This window comes from Puma concolor, chromosome A1 (genome assembly GCF_028749965.1).
Source record: "Puma concolor isolate L17-30 chromosome A1, mPumCon1.1.hap2, whole genome shotgun sequence".
Lineage (NCBI taxonomy): Eukaryota > Metazoa > Chordata > Mammalia > Carnivora > Felidae > Puma > Puma concolor.
Genome location: NC_141667.1, coordinates 131,601,890 through 131,625,436, shown reverse-complemented (window position 1 = coordinate 131,625,436; position 23,547 = coordinate 131,601,890). Strand labels below are relative to the sequence as shown.

Below are 23,547 nucleotides of genomic sequence, written 5' to 3'. Positions count from 1 at the left end.
TGCTCTACTAGGCACTTTACACACAGTATCTCAGTCCTTGTAATAAGAACTCCATGAAGTAGGACTTATCACAGTTACTCTAGTAGTAAGCGAGTGTCAAGGAGCCCAGGCTTTCTGCACGTGCCACTCTGCATATGGTTTCTGTACTCACAACCCAGGGGCCCCTGCCTACTCCTGATTCTGGCAACTGCCCCACCTTATTTCTTGAGCTGGGGTCTGCCACAGGCCTGTGTTAGTCATTCATGGAAGAGCATGTCCTGCCTCCATGTGGAATGGATTCAGTGGTTCCTGGGATGACTCCCACAGAAGGGCCTTGATCAATGCAGAAGTGAGCCTGACCCTCCCTGAGTCACCCACTTGGACAGAGTACCCTCTTGGAGAGAGTACTTAGATTCAGGGGGTAGTGACAGGCAAAAGGCAAACACTTCTGGCCAGGACAGGCCCTTCTGGCTTAGATGACAGAGTCTTACTTCCAACAGACACTCCAAGAACCAACTAGACCAAGACCAACTAGAAGCAAAAACCTAGGGTGTAAACAAGGCCAGGAGAGGCATTCCCAGCCAGGAGAACCAGAAGTCACTGCTGTCACCTGTGGGGCAGCTACAGCCTGTGAAAGGTCTGCAGGAATCAAGGCTCCTCTCTTAGCATTCCTCTGAGAGGGCTGGTTGGCCTCCAGTTGGTTCGAAGACCAGCCCAGGAAGGGAAAACACAAATCCTGGCTTCTTGAAAGGAGACCATGGCCTGACCCATCTCCCATGAATGTCTCCTTTAGGAGTCTCAGGTGAAGGACTGGTTGAGAAGGCCCAGGCTTTGCCCCCAGGTGATTTTTTATACATGGTGTGAAGTGAGACCATTTGCTTCAGCTGTTTAAGTCTCAGCTGATTATGTGTAAAACAGAAGTAATATTCATTTTTGCACAATTATTGTGATGCTTCAAAGAGATAATAGATGTAAACACTTAGTCTAGAACCTGACTCAAAGTGCCGGCTCAAAATAAATGCTAGTGTGAAGATGATGGTGATGACGAGGACAATGATAATGTTTACAGAGGGGTGATGGTCTAAAAGTCACAGAGCAGGAAGTCGTGCTAATAAGGAACTCTTCAGGTTCATGCCATTCATGTGGCTCCACAGAAAGGCAGAGAGGTAGATTTAAAAAGCTCTGTGTCCCATGGGTACTCTGCAAAGTCAGAACAACTCTGTTCTGCCCTGACACTCGAGCTTAGAGACAGAGATTATCCAGGAACCCAGTGGTGTCGCTTTTCTTTCTTATCAGGATCGTGGAAGTATGGGGGAGCTCCCTTGCTTCACAATTCTGCAAGATTCTCCCTTGGTCCTGTGCACTTTCTCTTTTCCACAACCAAATCCTCTGCTGCTTCACTTCTGAATCTCTGCTTAGGAATAAAGCACCCTCTATCCATTCTCACATCACAATAATTACAGCCAAAGTGTTTAGAAACATGGCTTGGTGAGTCTGCCTATGGAGTGGTAGGAGGGTCCTTAGTGAGGTAAGAAAATACCTGAAATTAACACTCATGATCTTCAGAGAAGTCAGGCCCTATTTTTGGAAATTAGTTGAGAGGCTATAACAGGCCCCAGGTGGTTAGGGCTGTTGCCCACAGTCTGGGATGTGAGAGGCGCACATTTCTAACAGTCTGCTTTTTAGCAATGGCTGTTCAAGAGGGAACCACTGAGGCAAACCTCTAAGTCATGCTGAGGAAGAAATGGGTTGGGGATAAGGAACAAGTGGTGAGAATGGGAAACTAGCCAAATACAATTGACCCATGAGCAAGGGGGTTGGGGTACTGACCCCTCCTTCACCCGCACAGTCGAAAATCCCATGTATTACTTTTGACTTCACCAACACTTAACTACTAAGAGCCTACCATTGATCAGAAGCCTTACTGATAACATACACAGTCAATTAACATATGTACTTTTTTAATGTTTATTTATTTTTGAGAGAGAGACAGAGCATGAATGGAGGAGGGGCAGAGAGAGAGGGAGACACAGAATCCGAATCAGGCTCCAGGCTCTGAGCTGTCAGCACAGAGCCCGAAGTGGGGCTCAAACTCACTAACCGTGAGATCATGACCTGAGTCGAAGTCGGATGCTCAACTGACTGAGCCACCCAGCGGCCCCACAATTAACATATTTTTTATGTTGAATATATTATTACTGTATTCTTATAATAAAGTTAGCTAGAAAAAAGAAAATGTTATTATGAAAATCATAAGGAAGAGACATACATTTACAGTACCATACTTATTTACTAAAACAAAAACAAACAAAACAAAACAAAAAACAAAAACCTTGTGTATGTGGACCCATGGAATTCAAACCCATTGCTCAAGGGTCAACAGTAGTAATTATACTGCTTTTCTGGAATTAGCCCTTAATTCCTTAGCCTGGGCTCAGGGCATATCAACACATCTGAGAAAATATCTCTTTAAAGACAAGCCTGAACGGTCCTTTGAATGCTGTTTTGTGTTTCCTGGGTTACTCTTCTGCAGTGGTGGGCAGATCTCAAATAAAAGGCAGAGCCGTTGCCATTGGCCAGATCTCTGCCTCGGGGCAGAGGACCAAGAGTGGACTCCGGAAAGGGCCTGGAACTCTGTGACAACAGAAGGAGCTTCTTCTCAGACTCCCCCATATCAACTGAGAGCTCCAAGAGGCAGGCAATGTCTCTGGAAGACCTGTGGCACTGAGCACAGCAAGAGCCAACAGCCACCTGTGTGTCCTCTCCCCAAACTAGGGCCCAACGCCAAGCAGTCTTGGCCCTTAGTGGCGCTCTGGGGAGGCTCCATGAAGTTCCCTGGGTGTGTGGCCAGCTGTAGAGCTGCCTGTCACCTGCTGGGCCAGCAAATCAGCTGCTTCTTTTCTTTCCATGGTCTGAATAGACTATTTCTGCCTGGGGCTGATCTCTGGACACAGTGTGGCTGCGGGGAATTCAGCCCTGGATGCTGGAGCCTTCCCTATGTACCTCAGGAGCCAGCTGGACCCTATTTATCACTTCCCAGGGCTCAAGGGTGGCTAAAGGTGTCCTAATGCGACTCAGTTAACTATGAACTTCCCACTGTTTCCCAAGACCCCGTGTCTGTTTATAGTGCAGAACTCTGGGAAAGGCTCCATGCATCACGACTCCACAGAGACCCCCAGAAGAGCCCCGACTGTCTCCTGGAGCACCCTGTCGGTTCCTCAACCTGGGGCACTCATTTTGGAAATGTGGCCTTCTCAGAAGAGATTACCCCTCAGGGCTGGGCATGATATTTCTGTGACATGAGATGGCCTTCAAAAGAAATCTGTGGCTCCTTTAAAATCTCATGAAAACTCATCCTTCTCTAAGGTGACAAGTCTTGGGTCACTTCCCGCTTTCCTTCACCCTGATCATGCCTCCTCTGGGCCACACGGCAAACAAGTGCCTCTTCCCTTTTGCAAGTAATTACAGTTCGAACTCTAACTGCCAGGTAATTGATGTAAAACAGCAAATATTAAAGTGAGTTAAAATGCTAATACTCCTCCCTTGTTTTGAACAGGAACTGAAATTCTTGGCAAGTCAGTTCGTATTATATTCTCTACGTTAGGAGTGTGCACATTTTTTGCAGTTGGCTACATGCTGCTGCCACTGTTTGCTTACTTCATCAGAGACTGGCGGATGCTGCTGCTGGCGCTGACGGTGCCGGGGGTGCTGTGCATCCCCCTGTGGTGGTGAGTGTGGCTCGGTCCCAGACAGCCCCCTGCTGCGGGCCAGCATGCCTGGAGCCAGAGCCTGGTGTGGATCCTCCTCGCGTGGGCTCGCGTGACCTCAGCGCGGCTGGCTGAGGCTGGGGTTTCGGAGCCCGTAGAGTGTCTGCCTCGCTGTGGGTGGGCCTGTGTGCTGGGGTTTGATTCTCCATGGTCCCCGAAAAGCACAGTTCTCAGGAAACACCCCCCCCCACAGGCTTCCCCCCACAGGCTCACCCAACTTGATGTTGGTTGTTGATGTTGCTTGTGGAGTTGTTACTGTGGGGTTCTGTTATTTCCAACTCTGTCCCACCCTGCTCTTTCCACACTGTTCTGTCTCTAGGAAATCTCTTTCTCCTTATGGATTCATCTAGTGTCATTTCCCCAGGCTTCTCTATCACAAGGTGATTAACATGTAGGTTGCTCCTATTTATCTGCTTTGTCTTGAAGGGCGAAAGAATTACTTTCGTTTAATAAGTTTTTAGAGAAATGTTCTCTCCTTCCATAATCCTGCCACCCAATTTTGACACATTGGTGTGGGAATAACCAAGTTTGGAGATACTGGGTCCCAGTTTCACCCAACATGATTATGTGGGAAATTTCAGGTGAGAGAAGAGATTAGAATCATGGAATAAGGTTCCAGTTGCACCCTCTTTTGGGGGATTCCCCCATTTCTTTGTATTTTGGGTTCCCTCCCCCCATATTTAGGTAAGAGGAAAGGGGATTTCTTCTACTGGTGGGTCTCTCTCTCTCTCTCGTTAATCCTTCTTGGTTTGGTTTCAGGTTATCAATATCAAATCTCCCCGCAGTGACAGGTTTTACCAAACTGCTTGATCTGTACCTGCTTACACACAATGAAAGTTTCTTTGACCAGTTTTAAAAACTCATGGTTTAGACTAGCTCTTATGGTTTCCCTGTCCTGTGGACACAGCCTAGGAAGTTGCCAGAAGGTCTTTTATCTTCCTGCAATTGTTAGACAGCCATACAGACTGACAGCACATTTTGGCCTCCTTGGACTGGATAGCTCAGGTTGGACCACTCCAAGCTACTGTCTTTTTATCACCTCTAAGACTGCTATGTTTTTCAGTGTAAATTCTTGGCATACATGTGCCTGGGAGGAGAAAGCACTTTTTTTCCTTACTTCTCTGGAATTTGAGAGACACTGTTTTCAAGGTTAGCTACTATTCTGATTTGGAGGTTTCTTCTGGTACCCAGTCTGAGGGTCAGGAAAGCTTATGGGAAATAAGGACAGACCATTAACTACAGAGCTCTGTCTCCAAGGAAGCACCCCAGATTTACAAGAGAAGGGAAATTTCCTGGAATGAGAGCCAGCATCATCATTATCATCAACATTACCTTCATCACATCTTCTGTCTCTGTTTCCATAATTCCCTTGCTAACTGAATTTATTATAAGAGATGGTGGTGACCAGAGATTCTCTCAAGACACGAGACAAGATTATTCAAAGGTTATTTTCTGCCTCTTCACACAAATGATGTTAATAATCTATGATTCCTGGTTGCTGTTTTGGCATAAGACACCAGTACTTCTAAAATATGGTATAATAATATGTTATTGGTATGTGCTCCTATAAGAGAGAGAGAGAGAGAGAGAGAGAGAGAGAGAGAGAATAAAAATAGAAGGGCCCTGACTGACCATTAGAGGTTAGTATGGATTTTAATTTCTGGGGCTTGGACCTTTGCCTCAGGCCCAGATACTGCAGCAAGGAACCACTCTGGTAGGTCAGCCCCTTCGGTTTCCAGCTGAGGAGGTCCATCCCATGAGGAGCTGCATTACTCTTGCCCTAAGGAGAGTTCTTGCTTCTGTTGGTTGCCCATGGGCTGACCCATGAGCGCTCCCGGCTGTGGGCACACTGTACCAGGGACAGGACTGCCCTAGACAGAGGGCAGCCCCGGGCCAGCACTACAAAGCTGAGTGCTTATGCTGAAAGTTTAACAACAGTCTTATCATTCCCCTATAAAAACAGAATAGCTTTCTTATGAATGCTTCATCCCTGAGGGTGGGACTTCCGGAAGCCATACTCATCAGTCTGGGGGGGTTGGGGTGATTGGGGGGTCAGGTTAGGGCTGCTGCACTTCCTGCTGTCTGCTCAATGTATGATAGAGACTCTCTAGCAATGCCCTTCCCCTGTTCAACTTGAATTCAATACCTAGAGAGGCTACGGTGTATAACCTCATATGGTACTCCATTAAATTTTGAAATAATCAGCTAGACTTAATTCTCCATGCAGTAAAAAGCCATGGCAATCCAAAAATAGAGATCACAGCAGCCCTGAGTATGGTGGCCTGGAAATGGGAGTAAACCCATGCAGAGCCCTGCAGGTAGTCTGGGGAATTTTTTATGTCCCAGGTTCCTTTTTTGTTCGTTTGTTTGTTTATGTTTACTTATTTATTTAGAGAGAGAGAGAGATGGGGGTGGGGGGGCACACACGACCAGGGGAGGGGCAGAGAAAGAGGGAGAGAGAGAATCTCAAGCAGGTTCTGTGCTGTCAGCACAGAGCCCGACGTGGGACTTGATCTCACAAACTGTGAGATCACGACCTGAGCCGAAATCAAGAGTCGCCAACTGAGCCACCCAGCCACCCCTGTCCCAAGTTCCCTTTAAAAGGTTTAGCAAGGGGCGCCTGGGTGGCTCAGTTGGTTGAGCATCTGACTTCGGCTCAGATCTTGATCTCACGGTTTGTGGGTTCAAGCCCCACGTCAGGCTCTGTGCTGACAGCTCAGAGCCTGGACCCTGCTTTGGGTTCTGTGTCTCTCTCTCTCTCTCTGCCCTCCCCAACTTGTGCTCTGTCTCTCTTTGTCTCTTAAAAATGAATAAATGTTAAAAAAAATATTTTTAAAAAGGTTTGGCAAGAAGTGACTACAGGTATGAATGGAGTATGTGTATAGGGGGTGAGAAAGAGCCAATAGATGCAACTTGAAGAACCAATAGAAGCTTTTCAATATCTAGCTGACTAAACATTAGGAACTTGAGGTCAATGATGGCCCTGAAAGCCTGTGGAAGGAAAGGAAGAGTATTTCTAAGAACAACCTGGTGGGGGAAAGACATTGCTCAGAATCAGAAGTAAAGCATACATGTATATATACATGAAGCATACAGTGGCTGGGAAGTAAGGCCTCAAATTCTGCACTAACACAGTAGCCACTAGCCACATGCAGCTATGTAAATTAAAATTAATTAAAAGTAAATAAAATTAAAAATTCATTTCCTCAGTCACACTAGTTACACTAGCTCAACAACATGTGGTTATTGGCTACTATATTGAACAAAACAGCTATAGAACACTGCAGAAAGTTCTCTTGGACAGCACAGCTCAATTACTGAAGGTCAGTGACCTAACATCACAGTTGCTACAGGGACCAACTAAGAGTAGATTCCAAAAAATATAAACTGGGTTCATTTTTCAACTCATGTGCTAATAGGCTGGGGGAGGAGGCTGAGGGTTGACCATTTGATAAGTTGTGTTTTGCTCTGAGATTAATTCCTATTGAGGCTTTAGAGGGGCACATGTAATTATAGGAGGCCCCTATACCTGCTACATGTGATTTATTTTCTGGGATAACTGAGTACTGACAAATAGGTGAGAAAAACAAGAGAAGAATGGCAGAAGAATGGCTAAGAGATTTTGAGAAATAAAAAGTAGAAAAGAACAGAAAATATAAATAAATATAAGTATGAAAAAATAAATAGAAATAGAAAAAATAGAAAAATTAGGAAAGAATAGAAGTCAAGTGTGTGTAATAAAAAAAGTTTCTAGGGGCGCCTGGGTGGCGCAGTCGGTTAAGCGTCCGACTTCAGCCAGGTCACGATCTCGCGCTCTGTGAGTTCGAGCCCCGCGTCGGGCTCTGGGCTGATGGCCCAGAGCCTGGAGCCTGTTTCCGATTCTGTGTCTCCCTCTCTCTCTGCCCCTCCCCCATTCATGCTCTGTCTCTCTCTGTCCCAAAAATAAATAAACGTTGAAAAAAAAAATTAAAAAAAAAAAAGTTTCTAGATGGTTAAAAAAAAAAAAAAAAGATAACATTGACTGTCTCCCAAAAACTGGTTTGGTTACTCACTGGCCTGGGAGTCTGTTGAGAGCCACAGGGATAGCCCATCGGAGGGTGTCCGTATGTACATCTCCTCTGACTGTAAGAAGAGCCCAGAAAGCACAGATGCCTTGGCCACCCTTTACCTGATAAACTTTTCAGATTCATCAGCTGGGACCCCAGGAATTCTTCAAGGGATGGAGACACTAAAAAGACACTAGATTGTGTTTCTTTTATGACCCACCCTGGCTATTACATTTGAGATGACTTTCTCCCACTGCCCTGGCTTACACGCACCCACAGTTAATGTTACTCCTTATGGTCTGGTCCTGGCTTCAAGTACAACTGATGATGATTGGTCTTATGGTTTGATCAAGACTTTGAAACTTGGAGGTGCTTTTGTTTATTCCTATTATCAATGGAAATCTTATGAGGTGCCCCCCTTCCTGATTTCCTTTAAACAGGCACACTACAATTTCACAAAATAAAAATCATTTGGGGGGAACTTGTGGTGAACACTATGAAAGCTTGCTATTCTGAAAAATTATAAACCCTTAAAAATTTATTCCAGGTTTATTCCTGAATCTCCCCGGTGGTTGATATCCCAGAGAAGATTTATAGAGGCTGAAAATATCATCCAAAAAGCTGCAAAAATGAACAACAAAGCGGCCCCAGTGGTGATTTTTGATCCTATGGAGGTAAATATTTGCAGATGTGCCCTCTTGAGGTCAGCCATGCATTCTTGATTTCAGGGAATGTAATTTAATCCGATGTGTTTTGAGTGCCCACTATGTACCACGTGCTGCATGAGTCCTTAGAGACATAGTGATGATTAAGTTCTGAGATGAAACCCACGTCAAAAGGCTGTGTATGAATTAGGTGCGATCATGTATGTAAACTGCTTAGCATACAGCAAGTGTTGATTAAATACTAATTCCCTTTCCTTTGGTAAGTTTACTTCCAACTTTTTACTGATACTGCTCCAAACCACTGGTGCAGTTGCATATCACATAATCTAAATGTCCACATTAAGTGGAAAAAAATGTAGTTGAGGGAAATTCCATGCAGGATTTACCCACTGTACTCTGAATCGTTCCAAAGTTGCTGAGGAAGCTGTATATGCCTTTAGTCTTGCTGTGTCGTGTCTAGAACCTAAAGGTGTGAAAGCACAGGCTCAAGGGTTCACCCCAAAAGGCTCGAAGGTTCACCCCTGAAGGCAAGAGACCATGCGAAAAAGATATTCCATGGTGGCAGCCACACTTCCTGACAGTCAGTGAAGACTTGCAGTGTCCCCATTCATGCCCTGTGCCACATCCTAGAGAAAATGAGAAAGTGAGATACGGTTCCTATGCTTAAGGAGCATAGCATGTAGCTAAGAGTATCACCAAGATTAGATGAAACATAAATGATGCCAGGAGGGAGGAAATGCTTATGTATCCAAGGAGTAGATGCTGTGTGCCAGCAGAGAAAGGGAACAGACAGACTCAGAGCTGAAGAGGCAGGTCTGAACCAGGGGTGGGGGCCCTTAGATGAATGGAAAGAATGGAGCAGGGCTATCCTGGCTGGGAGAAGGGTAGGGGTCTGCTCAGGAAACCCAAAGAAGACTAGGGCAGCTGCAGCAACAGTATGCCTGCCCACATTGAAGTCCGCACTGCTGGCTTCCACAGAAAGCAGAACTTTCAGAGGGTGGTGGGCACACCACTGCTCCACCCCAAGGGCTTCCTCCGTCCCTGGCCTTTGGCACCTCTGTCAGAAGCAGATGTCCTGGCAATGGCTGGAGAGTTAATTACAGTGCCAGGAACCCAAGGTCCCAGAGGGCTGCTGGGACAGAGATTGCTGAATACTTCACTCTTCACATCAGGAATTCTGTTCCCCCGGTGGCTCAGTTGGTTAAGCATCTGTTTTCAGCTCAGGTCATGATCTCATGGTTTGTGAGCTCGAGCCCTGCATGAGGCTCTGTGCCAACAGCTCAGAGCCTGGAGCCTGCTTCAGATTCTGTGTCTCCTGCTCTCTCTGCCCCCTCCCCCGCCTCTCTGTCTCCAAAAATAAACATTAAAAAAATGTTTTAAAAAAAGAATTTCATTCCCAGCCTTAGATAATTTATTGGACATGGGGAGTGTCCAGTGAACTCTTTTGCATCTCAGGGCTGTGGTGGTTGTTTGTTGATATTTATTGGATATGTGATCTGATTCCTGTGTTTGAGGAATTTACAGTGTAGTAGTAGAAGTCACACTTACAAGAGATAGTTAGAGGCAAATAAGAATAAAGTCCAGTGTCAAAACACATGCTTCTGATAGCATCTTGTTTCTTCCTACCATGAGGCATTTGGAGCCTGAATTGGACAAGCCTGCTGGAGGAAAGAGAGCCAGTGTTCATCTCTGCTGCTCACCTCCTGGTGACAGTGGAGACGGGTCCTCTTAAGGAGGGTCCACAGAGACCTGCGTCAGCAAGTGCGGCCTGCTCAGAATGATAATGGAGAGTCTACCAGATGCCAGGCATGGTATTCAAATTATTTGATGTTCATTCAAGCCATAGCTCGTGGATACTACTCTAGGCTCTTTTTTTCGGGAGAAGAAATTGAGGCACAGAGAAGTTAAGTAATTTGCCTAGAATTACACAGCTAGAAGTCTCACTAGAGCTGTCTGGTGCCAAAGTACATGCTCTTCACAGCTGTGCTTTCTTATCTCAAGGTAGAGGCAGTGGACAGGAAAAAATACAGAGTAGTATCATCTTGGAAAGTGATCTGGGGCTTCTCTGGCTTTCTTTCTCAAGCACCTTTAACCTGCTCATCGAGTCTGGTTCAAAGGCATTTTGGTGACTCCATACAGAGGCAAGCACTGGATATAAGAATATTCTTGTCCTGAGGTTTCCAAACCTGGCTGTCATCAAAATCACCCAAGGAGCTTTAAAAATACTGTCCTTGGAATGCCTGGGTGGCTCAGTCATTTCGATGTCCGACTTCGGCTCAGGTCATGATCTCATGGTCCGTGAGTTCGAGACCCACATGAGGCTCTGTGCTGATAGCTCAAAGCCTGGAGTCTGCTTCATATTCTGTGTCTCCCTCTCTCTCTGCCCCTTCCCCACTCATGCCGTGTCTCTCAAAAATAAATAAACATTAAAAAAATTGTTTTAAAAAAATACAGAATCCTAGGCTTCAGGGCCCACAGGAACTATTCAGATCCAGCAGGGCCAGGGTAAGACCTGGCGATCTACATTTTCATAAAGCACCAAGTGTTAGCATAGACCTGGTGCCCAGGTCCTATCCATGCATGGCACCACTTCCAGAACCCCCATGAAGACTTCTAGTTCCCACTAGTTTATGCAGGGGCTTTGCTTTGTTGTGATAACAGGGTTCTACTGCCAGGGGCATGTTCTAGAGCTGCACACTCCAAATACTGTAGAAGAAGAAAGGCGGTATGTCTGCGAACTGCAGGAGGGAGTGTGGTTATTCTTGGGAAGACAGATGCTCATATTTGGGGAGCGCTTGCTACAATGGCCAGTCTGGCAGTCTTACTCCTTCATTGTAGACACTCCTTCCTCGGCCTCTTATTTTTTAAATCTTTTTTTTAAAAATGTTTATTTATTTATTTTTGAGAGAGAGAGAGAGAGAGAGAGAGAGAGAGGACACAAGTAGGGGAGAGGCAGAGAGAGAGAGAGAAGGAGACACAGAATCTGAAGCAGGCTCCAGACTCTGAGCTGTCAGCAGGGAGCCTGACAGCAGGGAGCCAAACTCACCAACTGTGAGATCATGACCTGAGCTGAAGTCAGACGCTTAAGCGACTGAGCCACCCAGGTGCCCCTCAGCGTCTTACTGCACATGCACTCTATGTGCTTGCACTTTATCCCAAAAAGATTACCCACCTCAGGGCCTTGTAACTTCTTTACAAGTTCCACTGAGCTTGGTTATCTAGACTCCTAACACATGGCAAGTTCACTTTAGTTAAATTAAAAATAAAGGAGGGAAGCCCATTGACAGCAGTAAGAAATTGCCACTAGCCAAATAGCACCTTTTCCTCAGTGATGCAGTAGTAGCAATAAGTATAGTTAAAATGTATTGGGTATTTACTATGGTTCAAGTACTATGCTAAGCTTTATATACATATATATGATCTCATGTAATCTTCTCAACTCCCAATTATTATACCTTTTTAACATACAAGTAAACTGAGGTTCAGGGGGAATAGTCACTTGCCCAAGGTCCCTCAGTCAACCCAAATCCGTTCTGACTCTGAGACAACAACAAGAAAAATATAAAAAGCAGACATGAACCCCAAGGCAGTTAGGGGCTGCTTGGCCCTAAGCACAGGTCCTAAGGATCACAGCTCCGTGTGATTAAAGTTACCACAGTGATGTGACCATGAGTCAAGAAAAGGCTGTTAGCAATCAGGCTTTATATGAAGAGACAGTGAAACCAATGTTACATATTTCAAAGGCTTCTGTCTAAAATGGGTCACAAGTATTTTAAAGTGTTAGAATAAGCATCATATATGTAGATGCCCTTATTCCCCTCAAATTCCAGACTTCTGAGCATACTCAAGGCGAAGCAGAGTTACAAGCATTAGTCTTTCCCACACTGTCATGGTTGAAGATACTTCCTCACTAACCTCTTCATTTCTTGGTTATTTGCATTATTTTAGCTACAGGAACTAAAACTCCCAAGCCAGCAGAAAGTTCTCATTCTCAGCCTGTTCAGGACTCGGAACATTGCCACAATTACCATTATGTCTTTGATGTTGTGGTAAGTAACAAGTGATCTAGAAATGTGACATGCAGCACATAAGTGTACAATTGATTTTCTTTAATCCACCGGGAACATCAGGGCATGGCCTGAGTTTTCCTGAGACAAAATAAAAATTATAGAATTCTAAGCCATTTGGAAATGTCTCCATTCAATTCACAGAACTGGATGCTGAAAAAAAAGTCACAGGGGTCATCTTTAGGTCTGCAGTCCTGTGGCCTGCATGGAAAGGGTCTGCCAATCCTAGGGTAGTTGAGATGAAGACCATTAATGTTCCTGGTGCCTGAGACTGAGAGGGTAATTCAGCTCCTGCTTCTCCAAGCTGGACTGGCAGCTGAACAGTGACGTCACAACATCCCCACTGCATCGGACTTCTGATAAGCTTTTCACCCTTGCCAATAGCAGACTACCCAGTGATTTTTCAGGCATAGAAATAATGAATTGACTCTGTAGGCTAGATTTGATGATGTATCTACCAAGAAGTGAGGAAGGAGAAAAGAAGACCTGCCTACCCGACAGTGGCAACACAAGAAATTGTAGGTTCAGAGACTGCAGTGAGTCTGCTTTTAGGGCCATCCTGTTTTGCAGTTAGAAGAGATCAATGACAGAGTTATGCCCCTTGATACAGCAAGTGTGTCACAAGCACATGGCTTTCCTCACTCTACGTCTGCTTACTTCTTCTATGTCAGCGTATGTCATTGGTGCAAATGTATCTCGAGTGCTACTGAACCAGTACTAGTCCCTAGTTTTGCCTGCATTGTACTTATTACCAAATGCGACCATCGCGAAAATCCTCAGACTGATAACGTTCCATTTTTTCTTTTGTTTTGCATTAGCCCTTGTGCTACCCAACCCAGTAGAATATGTATTAAAAGATCCAACATTGTTCCTGAAAACATTTTTCAAATGTCCTCTGCTTTTCGGTCATGTCAATAATAAGCAAATTTCTGCACAGAGGAGTCTTCAAAGGGCAGTTGTTTTTTGCACAGAAAAGCTTCACAGTTATGTGGAAATTCACTGTAATGACGGGATATGGGGTGTGTACTGTGTGATACTTTGAACCATTATGGGGACTTTCATTCTTTTCCCCAAAGTGAGTTTTAATAAATTGATAGGAATTTACCGTAAGTGAATCCCATAGTATTACCTATGTATCTTCGTTTTTCTTTTTGATAAGAATGAAATCTGGATTTTATGTTCACTGACGTGACTGACAATCTTTCTTCAAATTATAGTTGTAAGGGAATGAGGATGTACACAAGCTATTCAGGAAATAACGAAATTTGAAATTCATTAGACCAGCGTAGGTATTGTTGAATGTTGGTATATCTAGACTAGGGCTATCCAATAGAACTTTCCACAATGATGAAAATGTTTTATGTCTGAGTTGTCCATTTTAGTAACTACTAGCCCCATGCAGCTATTAAGTGGGTTGAAGTGTGGCAAGTATGACTGAAGAATTGAATTTATAATTTTATTTAATTTTAACTTATTTACTTTTAAATAGCCATATGTGGTTAGTGGCTACTTGTAGGACAGAAAAATCTAGACAATTTCTTGACCATCATGGAATTATTGAGTGGTTCGGGTCATCCTCTCATCACTTTTGTGTTTTTCTGTGGTTTTGCAGGATGCTTACCTCAGTGGGTTACTTTGCTCTGTCTCTCAACGCTCCTAATTTACATGGAGATGCCTATTTGAACTGTTTCCTCTCTGCCTTGATTGAAGTTCCAGCCTACATTACAGCCTGGCTCCTGTTGCAAACCCTGCCCAGACGCTATATCATAGCTGGAGTACTGTTCTTGGGAGGAGGTGTGCTTCTCTTAATTCAACTGGTACCTGAAGGTAAGAAGTTAACCAATTTTAAGAGCTTACTAGAGGGGTGCCTGGGTGGCTCAGTCGGTTAAGGGGCCGACTTCAGCTCAGGTCATGATCTCACGGTCCATGGGTTCGAGCGCCGCATCGGGCTCTGTGCTGACAGCTCAGAGCCTGGAGCCTGTTTCAGATTCTGTGTCTCCCTCTCTCTGACCCTCCCCTGTTCATGCTCTGTCTCTCCCTGTCTCAAAAATAAATAAAATGTTAAAAAAAATTAAAAAAAAAAAAGAGCTTACTAGAAAAGCTCCACACCTTGACTAAACTCATCATTCGTCACTGTGCCCTGTTGTTATGTAGCCTTTAGATCGTAAGTTCTTCATAAGTCAATCCAATCAGATAAGTGATAGACAACTACATAATTTTCCTGTGTTTGTAACAACCCCCCCGCCCCCCGCCCAAACAGGAGTCAGCCTGAGAGAATCAGAAGTCACTGAGAGGAAGAACAATACTGTCAATCATCCCCTTGGTACTTTTATGTGAGGCACATGTTCCAGTGTTTGTAGTTTGTAGTACTTGCCAAGTCCAGTGTAAGTCAGTGATTTTTTTTTTTAAGATTTTATTTGATTTGATTTGATTCATTATTTTGAGAGAGAGAGAGAGAGAGAGAGAGAACATGAGCTGGGGAAGAGGGGCAGAGGGAGAGAGGCAGAATCCCAAACAGGCACCACACTGTCAGCACAGAGCCTGATGTGGGGCTCAATCCCACAACCCAGGGATCATGACCTGAGCTGAACTCAAGAGTCAGATGCTCAAACGACTGAGTCACCCAGGCACTCCTTAAAATTTTATTTTTAAGTAATCTCTACACCCAACGTGGGACTTAAACTCATGACTCCAAGATCAAGAGTTACATGCTCTTCTGACTGAGCCAGCCAGGTGCCCTTAGGCCAGTGATTTTTATGGTCTGTAATCTTTAAGCTGTTAAAGAGCACATAAAGACATTTGCTTCTTTTTTCTCTTTATATCAACCTTTATCATATTATTAAAATGTTATCAATAGATCATTGATACATAATATTATACATAGAAATATATATTTCTTAATAATTAACAGGATAAAAAGGATTGGTTCTTCCCTCTGAGGATTAAATTTAACTATATTAGCGTGCTAACAACTTACTCTGAAACTGTTGTTACACATAAAAGTGGACAAAGTTCACTGAAGGAATAAATGAGCTAGAAAAACAGTACAGAAAAACAGGAAGCAACCTGTCACTCTCCACCTTTGTTTGTGTCTAATTATTAAGATATTTGAGGGGCTCAATTGGTTGAATGTCTGACTCTTGATTTCAGCTCAGTTCATGATCTCAGGGTCATGAGATTGAGCCCCATGTTGGGATCCACACTGGGCTTGGGGCCTGCTTAAGATTCTGTCTCCCTCTAACTCTCATGCTCTCTCTCTCTCTCACTCTCCTAAAAAAAAAAAAGAAAGAAAGAAAAGAAAAAGATATTTAAAGAAAAAGTGTTACTTGAGGAATATCTTTATACTATAAAAACAATCCCCAAACAAGCAAAAAGGACAACAAAAGCAACTGAGTTAAGAAAATCTCACTTCTGGGGCGCCTGGGGGGCGCAGTCGGTTAAGCGTCCGACTTCAGCCAGGTCACGATCTCGCGGTCCGTGAGTTCAAACCCCGCATCAGGCTCTGGGCTGATGGCTCAGAGCCTGGAGCCTGTTTCCGATTCTGTGTCTCCCTCTCTCTCTGCCCCTCCCCCGTTCATGCTCTGTCTCTCTCTGTCCCCCCCCCAAAAAAAAATAAATAAATAAATAAATAAATAAATAAATAAATAAATAAAAAGAAAATCTCACTTCTAAAACCACTTCTGAGGAGGGAGTGTGGGGCAAGTTGAGGGCAAAGTACAGACTAACAGTAACCTACCCACCCCAGGATGGGATATGTGTGATATTCCTCAGACACTCCTGCCTACCCAAGAACAAAGGAAAGGGGTTTAAGTGCTTACCATGGTGATGAGGGAAGCTAAGGCAAATGAAAAATTAGATTCCCTTACTGCCTACAGCCCACTGACAAGTCCTGGAAACCAGCAGTGACCTTCCTCTAGGAGCTGCCTCAATGATGACCCTTTGCTAGGGGCAAAAGGGAATCTTGGCTTAACATTCTCCTGCCCCACCCCCCACCCCAGGGTCCTGTAAGTCTACTTTAACATATAAAAATTCCCTTGGGGCACCTGGGGGCTCAGTTGGTTAAGTATCCAACTTTGGCTCATGATCTCACGGTTCGTAAGTTCGAGCCCTACATCACTCTGTGCTGACAGCTCAAAGCCTGGAGCCTGCTTCTGATTCTGTCTCCGTCTCTCTCTGTTCCTCCCCTGCTCCTGCTCTGTCTCTCTCTCTCTCTCTCTCTCAAAAATAAATAAACATTAAAAAAGATTTTTTTAATTCCTTTGGTAACTTCCTTTATCTCACCCCCAAGATATATGCTGGCAATCATACTCCAAGCTTATGGCCCCCTGATATACATATGAAGCATCTCATGACTCAGGTTTTACTAAATGGTAATAAATGGCTTATTTTCGTAACAACACCCAGTCCCTTAAGGTCCTGGAAACCTTGCTTCCAAAATTCCTTAGAGACTTACTCTATCCCTAACCCCCTCCCAACCTGAGGGTATGTAACTAGCAACTCCTCATGACCCCAAGGTAGCTCTTTCTGCCTACAGGTCCTGTCCCCATGCTTTAATAAAATCACTTTTTTGTACCCAAGATGTCTTCAAGAATTCTTTCTTGGCTGTCAGCTCTGAACCCCCACCATCACCCCAATTTACACCTCTATTTACGCTGGGTCTCTTTTCCAGATTACAACTTCTTGTCCATTGGTCTGGCGATGTTAGGAAAGTTCGGAATTACCTCTGCTTTCTCCATGCTGTATGTCTTCACTGCAGAGCTTTACCCCACCCTGGTCAGGAATATGGCTGTGGGGGTTACATCCATGGCCTCCAGAGTGGGCAGCATCATTGCTCCCTACTTTGTTTACCTCGGTGAGATGCATCTTGTCAATTTGTTCTTTTTTTAAAATATAAAGGAATAACTTTTTCATTGTGAAAAATGCTAACAGCATAAAAGGTACTGGAAAAAGGGCAAGTTTACCTCTTCACTCTCGGGCAGCCCAAATCGCATCCCTAGAACTAAAAGGAGCTAATATTAACACTTCAGTGAATAGCCCTTCAGTTGTTTTTTATTGCAAAACATACACACACACACACATACACACACACACACACAAAGTATACACACACATACACATAAAATAAAATTAAACACAAAAAAATTGTACATACTGTTTCACAACTTTTTTTCCTTTTATTTAATTTATTTTTTTAAATTTACATCCAAATTAGTTAGCCTATAGTGCAACAATGATTTCAGGAGTAGATTCCTTAATGCCCCTTACCCATTTAGCCTGTCCCCCCTCCTACAACCCCTCCAGTAACCCTCTGTTCTCCATATTTAAGTTTCTTATGTTTTGTCCCCCTCCCTGTTTTTATATTATTTTTGCTTCCCTTCCCTTATGTTCATCTGTTTTGTATCTTAGAGTCCTCATATGAGTGAAGTCATATGGTATTTGTATTTCTCTGCCTGACTAATTTCGCTTGGCATAATACCCTCTAGTTCCATCCACGTAGTTGCAAATAGCAAGATGCCATTCTTTTTGATGGCCGAGTAATACTCCATTGTGTATATATACCACAACTTCTTTATCCATTCTTCCATCAATGGACATTTGGGCTCTTTCCATACTTTGGCTATTGTTGATAGCGCTGCTATAAACATCGGGGTGCATGTGCCCCTTCAAAATAGCATACCTGTATCTCTTGTATAAATACCTAGTATGTTTCACAACTTTTTAAACTTAACATTGTATCACAGTACCTTTCCTTATTAGTATATATAGCTCTTACCTTCTTTTTCATTAGTATATAGTCTTCTAATATACGTATATGCATAAAAATGTGTTTAACTAGGCTCAATGGATGGACATTTAGGTCATTTCCAGGTTTTTGTTATTACAAATAATACTACAATGAACATTCATCTATGCCCCTATGCCCCTTTGTTCATTTAATTACATACATTCAGATTTATGTATTGTTGGAGCAATTTAAAATTTCCACAGATATTGACAAACTGGCCTCTAAACATTGTACTAATTTACAATCCAACTATCAGTATATGAGAGTGTCTATTTCTCCATATCCTCACTAACAATGGGGATTATCCAATTTTTAAATCGTTGATAATCTGTTATCTGAAAAATGGATATCATTGTTGCTTTCATTTCTATTTTTTTAATTATAAATAAGGTTGAGCAGTTTTTCGTGTCTCTATTGACATTGCATCTGTTTTTCAGTGACCTGACTGTTCATGTCTCTTGTTCATCTTTTGAATGGTTTATTTTTGATTTGTAAGAGCTCTTTGTAATTGAAAGAAACTAGCCCTTTGTATATATGTTGTAAATATTTTTCCTAGTTTATCCTTCACTTTTTACTTAATAATATTTTTTTGTAATGCAGGAAATTTTAGTTTTTATATAATCAAAATTCTCAATCTGGAATAACACCACGGAGGGCTTCAGTGGGTTGTTCAATGGATGTAGGATCTGGCCCTCCAAGTCAGATCCCACTGAGGACTGATGGTGAGAGATGTTGATATACCTCCTTATTCTTCCTAGTCATCCTTTGGTTACCTACTGGTTCAAACACACACACACACACACACACACACACACACACACACACACACAGACTATATATTAATCCTCAGGAAAGGTACGTTCTAAATCTTCACAGAGAAAATGAAGCATTTTCTTGTCTTAAACATACTCTACATGGCTGCCCTGAACAACACCTAAGAAAGCACATTATTATATAGAATGGTGTCATTTCTCCTTTCTTCCTCCCTATACGTTCAAACCCTGCTCACTTGGTCTAAAGGGTGGACCATTGGTGCCTAAGAAACAGAGGAATCCAAGACAGAGCTTTCTATTCCACAATAGCTACTCCTGTCAGTGACATAGACACCTTGCAGAAGATTCAAGTTTAACGTTTTCTGTCAAATAAAATTCTTGGGTGTGTTGTTCCTCTGTAATCTCTGTATGCAGAAGGGAAGCAAGGTGAGGATCTATTATTCTCCTGTCCAAGGAATGCCTGATAAGGAAGAGGTGGAATGGCTCATACAATTACATACAAAACCAAGACATGCAAATGTTGCAGAAAGCAACCAAAGCCAGGCAGAATGCATTCACGGTGCCTGACATTTAGTGATTGAAATTGGATTGAACGTATTACTTAGGTTTTTTTTCTTTAAGAGTTTCATGGCTCTTTAGGGGCATCTGGGTGGCTTGGTGAGATTGAGCCCCACATCGGGCTCTGAGTTGGTCATGGAACCTGTTTAAGATTCTCTCTCTCTCTCTCTCTCTCTCTCTCTCTCTCTCTCTCTCCCCCCCCCTCTCTCTGTCTCTCCCTCTACCATTCATGCTCTCTCTCTCTTAAAAAAAATATTATTAAAAAAAAAAAAAAGAAGAGTCTCATGGCTCTTTGGACCTAGCTGTCCACTGCAGCCCACTTTTGCAGGCAAAAGCAAAGGCCACACCTTGTCACACCAGTCATAATGGCTAGTATCTGTCCCTGCAATATGCTTTCTCTCCTTGATGTCCTCTCATCCCTCCTCTCAACTTTCTTCCACCGTAAGAGGGAAAACTTGGTAGGCAAATAGTTCCATCAAAGGAACATGGGTCACACATGGTTAAACAGTGGCTTAGAGAATGGAACTGGCATGAAAGACCTTATGCAGCATCATGTAGGTAAATGAGTATGGAGATCATGAAGGCAATGACATCTGCCAAAGAGAAACTGTGATTGTGATATTTTACATATCTTTTTCCTTCTGACAATGTTCAGATTTAAAACTGCTCTCAAATACCATTGTTTACCATGATAAAAGGATTCCCAAAAGCATCTGAAAAATCCCTATATGTCATTGATGTTCTTGTTCCTTACAGGTGCGTACAACAGAGTTCTGCCCTACATCCTCATGGGCAGCCTGACTGTCTTGATTGGAATCATCACCCTCTTTCTCCCTGAAAGTTTTGGAGTAACTCTACCAGAGACCTTAGAGCAGATGCAGAAAGTGAAAGGGTAAGTGGAACTTTAAAAACTGATACCAAAATTCCTCAGAAGGAATAAACATGCAAGAATAGCTAGGAAGTTTCTGAAAAAGAAGGGTGGTAAATGGGGGGTAGCTCTATCAGATAATAAAGCATATTACTAAGCAAAGGTAATTAAAACAGTGTGATACTGGTGTAGGATAGAAATCCCTGGAATAGAATAGAGTTCAGAATTAAATCCAAGAAAATATGAGAAGTCAGTATATGCTAAAAAGTAGCTATTCAAAATCAGTGAGGAAAATTAGATTATTCAGTAAAAGGTGTTAGAGAACTCAGCTAGCTATGTTGTATAAATAAAAAAACTTGACTCCTACTTCAAAATACATCAAGATAAATTGAAGAGCAATTAATGTAAAATCATAAATGTTCCAGAAGAAAAGATATATATTTTTATAACCTTAGAGAAGGCCTTTCTGAATATGATATGAAAAGCAAAGAGAAATAAAGGAAAAGATTGCTATGTCTGATTGTGAAACTTTAGAAATTGTTGGCACAGCAAGAAAAGAAACCATAACTAAAAACAAAGGTCAAAAATCCAGGGGGAAAATATTTGCAACACACAGTAGGTACCTGGGGCTAATATAGCTAATACACAAGAAACTCTCAGCAGTCAGTCAGAAAAAGACCAACAACTCAGTAGGAAAAATGCCAAAGGTCATCAACAAGCAGTTGACAGAAAAGGAAATTTCAATGGCAGATACATACACGAAAAGCAATACTTTTCCATATTTATAAAGAGATACAAAATAAAATAGTTCAATATATATTTTTTGTCTGTGAGATTTTATGAGAGTTTTTCTCCTGATACCAACCACTTCTTACCCAACTAGGTGTCCTGTAATTTAATTCAATTCCAACCCTTACCACCCAGAGTTTCCATCAGAATCCACAGGTTTAAGAGCTCAGTCCCATAGGACTGCCCTCACTTTAGATGCTGGTGATAAATATGAGGTCCCCAGATTATCCACACTTCTATCCAACTTGGCTTCAGAGTCTGATGTTTCCACAACCCCTGTGCTCAAATTCAGTAATTGTCCAGAATGATTCACAGAACCAGGATAACACTCTCCTTACCATTTCAAGTTTATTATAAAGGATACATATGAACAACCAGATGAAGAGGTGAGGTACAAAGGGTGAGGTACAAAGAGGTGCAAAGGGTGAGGTCCAGAAGAGTCCAGGGTACAGGAACCTTCTGTCCCTGTGCAGCTGGGGAGCACTGCCATTTTGGAGCATGGATGTGTTCACCAATTCAGAAGCTCTCCAAACCTCGGTGTTCAGAGGGTTTTATGGAGGTTTTATCACATAGACATGATCAATAACTAATTCAACCTGTTGCCCCTCTCTTCTCTTGGAGGTTGGAGGGTGGGGCTGAAAGTTCCAGGCTGCTAACCAAGGCCTAGTGTTTCTGGTGACCAGTCTCCATCCTGAAGCTATCAACTGACCCACCAGGAGTTGCCTCATTAGAACAAAAGACAAGACAGTCCTATTACCCCTATCACTCAGGAAATGACAAAGGATTTAGGAGCGCTGAGTCAGGAACCAGGGACAAAAATCAAATATCTTTATACAATATCACAGACTGGCAGACAATTAAAGATGAGTGGTAGTGTGGGAGAAGTTTAGATTCTAGAGTGAAAATGTCTGGCTTCAAATCCCAAATCTATTGCATAAATGAGGGAAAATTACTTAACTTTCACTGAACCTCAGTATTTGCGTCTGTTGTACAGGAATAGTTCATATGCCTGTTGTGAGTTTACATAAGATAAAGTAACTTTAGCATCAAGCCATGAAAAACATAAATCTGTATGTGAGTAGATTCTGGTCCCTGAAGGAACATGTACAACAAAATGTACCCAAAACGTTGTTTCTTCTAATGATAGGACTATTTCAATATTAACTTTAGCTTGCCAAGAACTTCATGTTTACCACTCGATCCTTTCCTGAGGAGAATTGTAAAATTATAGAATACAAACTCTAGACTCCTGAGTTATTACTAGAGTTATGTTCATTGACTGGATAAATGTTTTTCAGCATCACTCTAGCATTTTAAGGAGAAGAGTCTTGACTAATTTTCTTTAGTGCTTATCTTATTTTCAGGTTCAGACTTAGGAAAAACACAAGAGATTCAACGGAGAAAGAAGAAAATCCCAAAGTTCTCATAACTTCATTCTGATAAAATTTCCACCCCATTTGGTGACCTGAAAAACAGATGCATAAGACTCTATGAAGAAACCAGTCTTTCCTGATGAAATGGACCAACCCTAAGGATTAACACTAAGATGACTTTGCTGTTGAGAAATGCTTGTCACATAGCAAACTCCAAGCCACTCTTCCAGATAATCCCCTTATTTTAAAAACAAACCATTTCTAGATAGTCCACCTTCCTAATTAATTCAATGAGATGGGTTCATAAGATTTTTTTGAAAAATGCATTGGTCAAGGACTGGTAAATTCATACAAAGATGAACCTTCATTTTCAAACATACAAATGCTATTCAAATAAAAAGAATGTCCTTGTATTAACACAACTATTAGGTGATAACAGTATATGTGTGTATGTGTATAAGTGAACTAGTACATTCAAAATTAGAGTAATTTTCGAAGTGAACCTATATATTGCTGTAACTAAATGATTATATGCACTATTCCTATCCAAAGAATTTCATACAATCCTTTGAGAGGAATTGATGGCAGATATTAATAGTGTTTTACAAGTGAAACACAGTAAGAGATCAAGAAACCTTGATATGTGGCTCATATGACCTGTTGGCCTTTACGAAGGAAACCAAGACAGTTCCCTGCTAAAATTCAGCGGCTATAACTCACAGTGTTTTGAATGGTCTGTATTTGTTGTGATCTTTTGAGGCGCATGATTGAACTTTCTGTTTCTTAAGACTGGTTGAAAAGGTATTTTGCTAGTAAACAGATAATCAGGAAAGCCACAAACCAGTTAGATTGGTAAAGATGGTTTGTATGCCCCATG

The 23,547-nt window shown here is 42.5% G+C and overlaps 1 protein-coding gene and 1 non-coding gene across 3 annotated transcripts in view; both read left to right on the top strand.

Annotated features, from left to right (window-relative positions):
- Nucleotides 1-23,092, top strand: part of SLC22A4 (solute carrier family 22 member 4) — a 43,083-nt gene extending 19,991 nt beyond the window's left edge. The window contains exons 4-10 of one of the 2 annotated variants that reach the window (XM_025924132.2): nt 3,536-3,707; nt 8,340-8,466; nt 12,406-12,506; nt 14,137-14,351; nt 17,194-17,376; nt 20,397-20,532; nt 22,662-23,092. In XM_025924132.2, coding sequence (XP_025779917.1) covers nt 3,536-3,707; nt 8,340-8,466; nt 12,406-12,506; nt 14,137-14,351; nt 17,194-17,376; nt 20,397-20,532; nt 22,662-22,737 — 1,010 coding nt within the window. In that variant the 3' untranslated portion in view covers nt 22,738-23,092. The remainder of the gene's footprint in view (nt 1-3,535; nt 3,708-8,339; nt 8,467-12,405; nt 12,507-14,136; nt 14,352-17,193; nt 17,377-20,396; nt 20,533-22,661) is intronic. The other variant, XM_086704514.1, reaches the window with a different exon arrangement.
- TRNAR-UCG (transfer RNA arginine (anticodon UCG)) lies at nt 6,365-6,449 on the top strand. The gene has a single exon. It is a non-coding gene; the product is annotated as a tRNA-Arg (tRNA).
- Nucleotides 23,093-23,547: the final 455 nt, after the last annotated feature.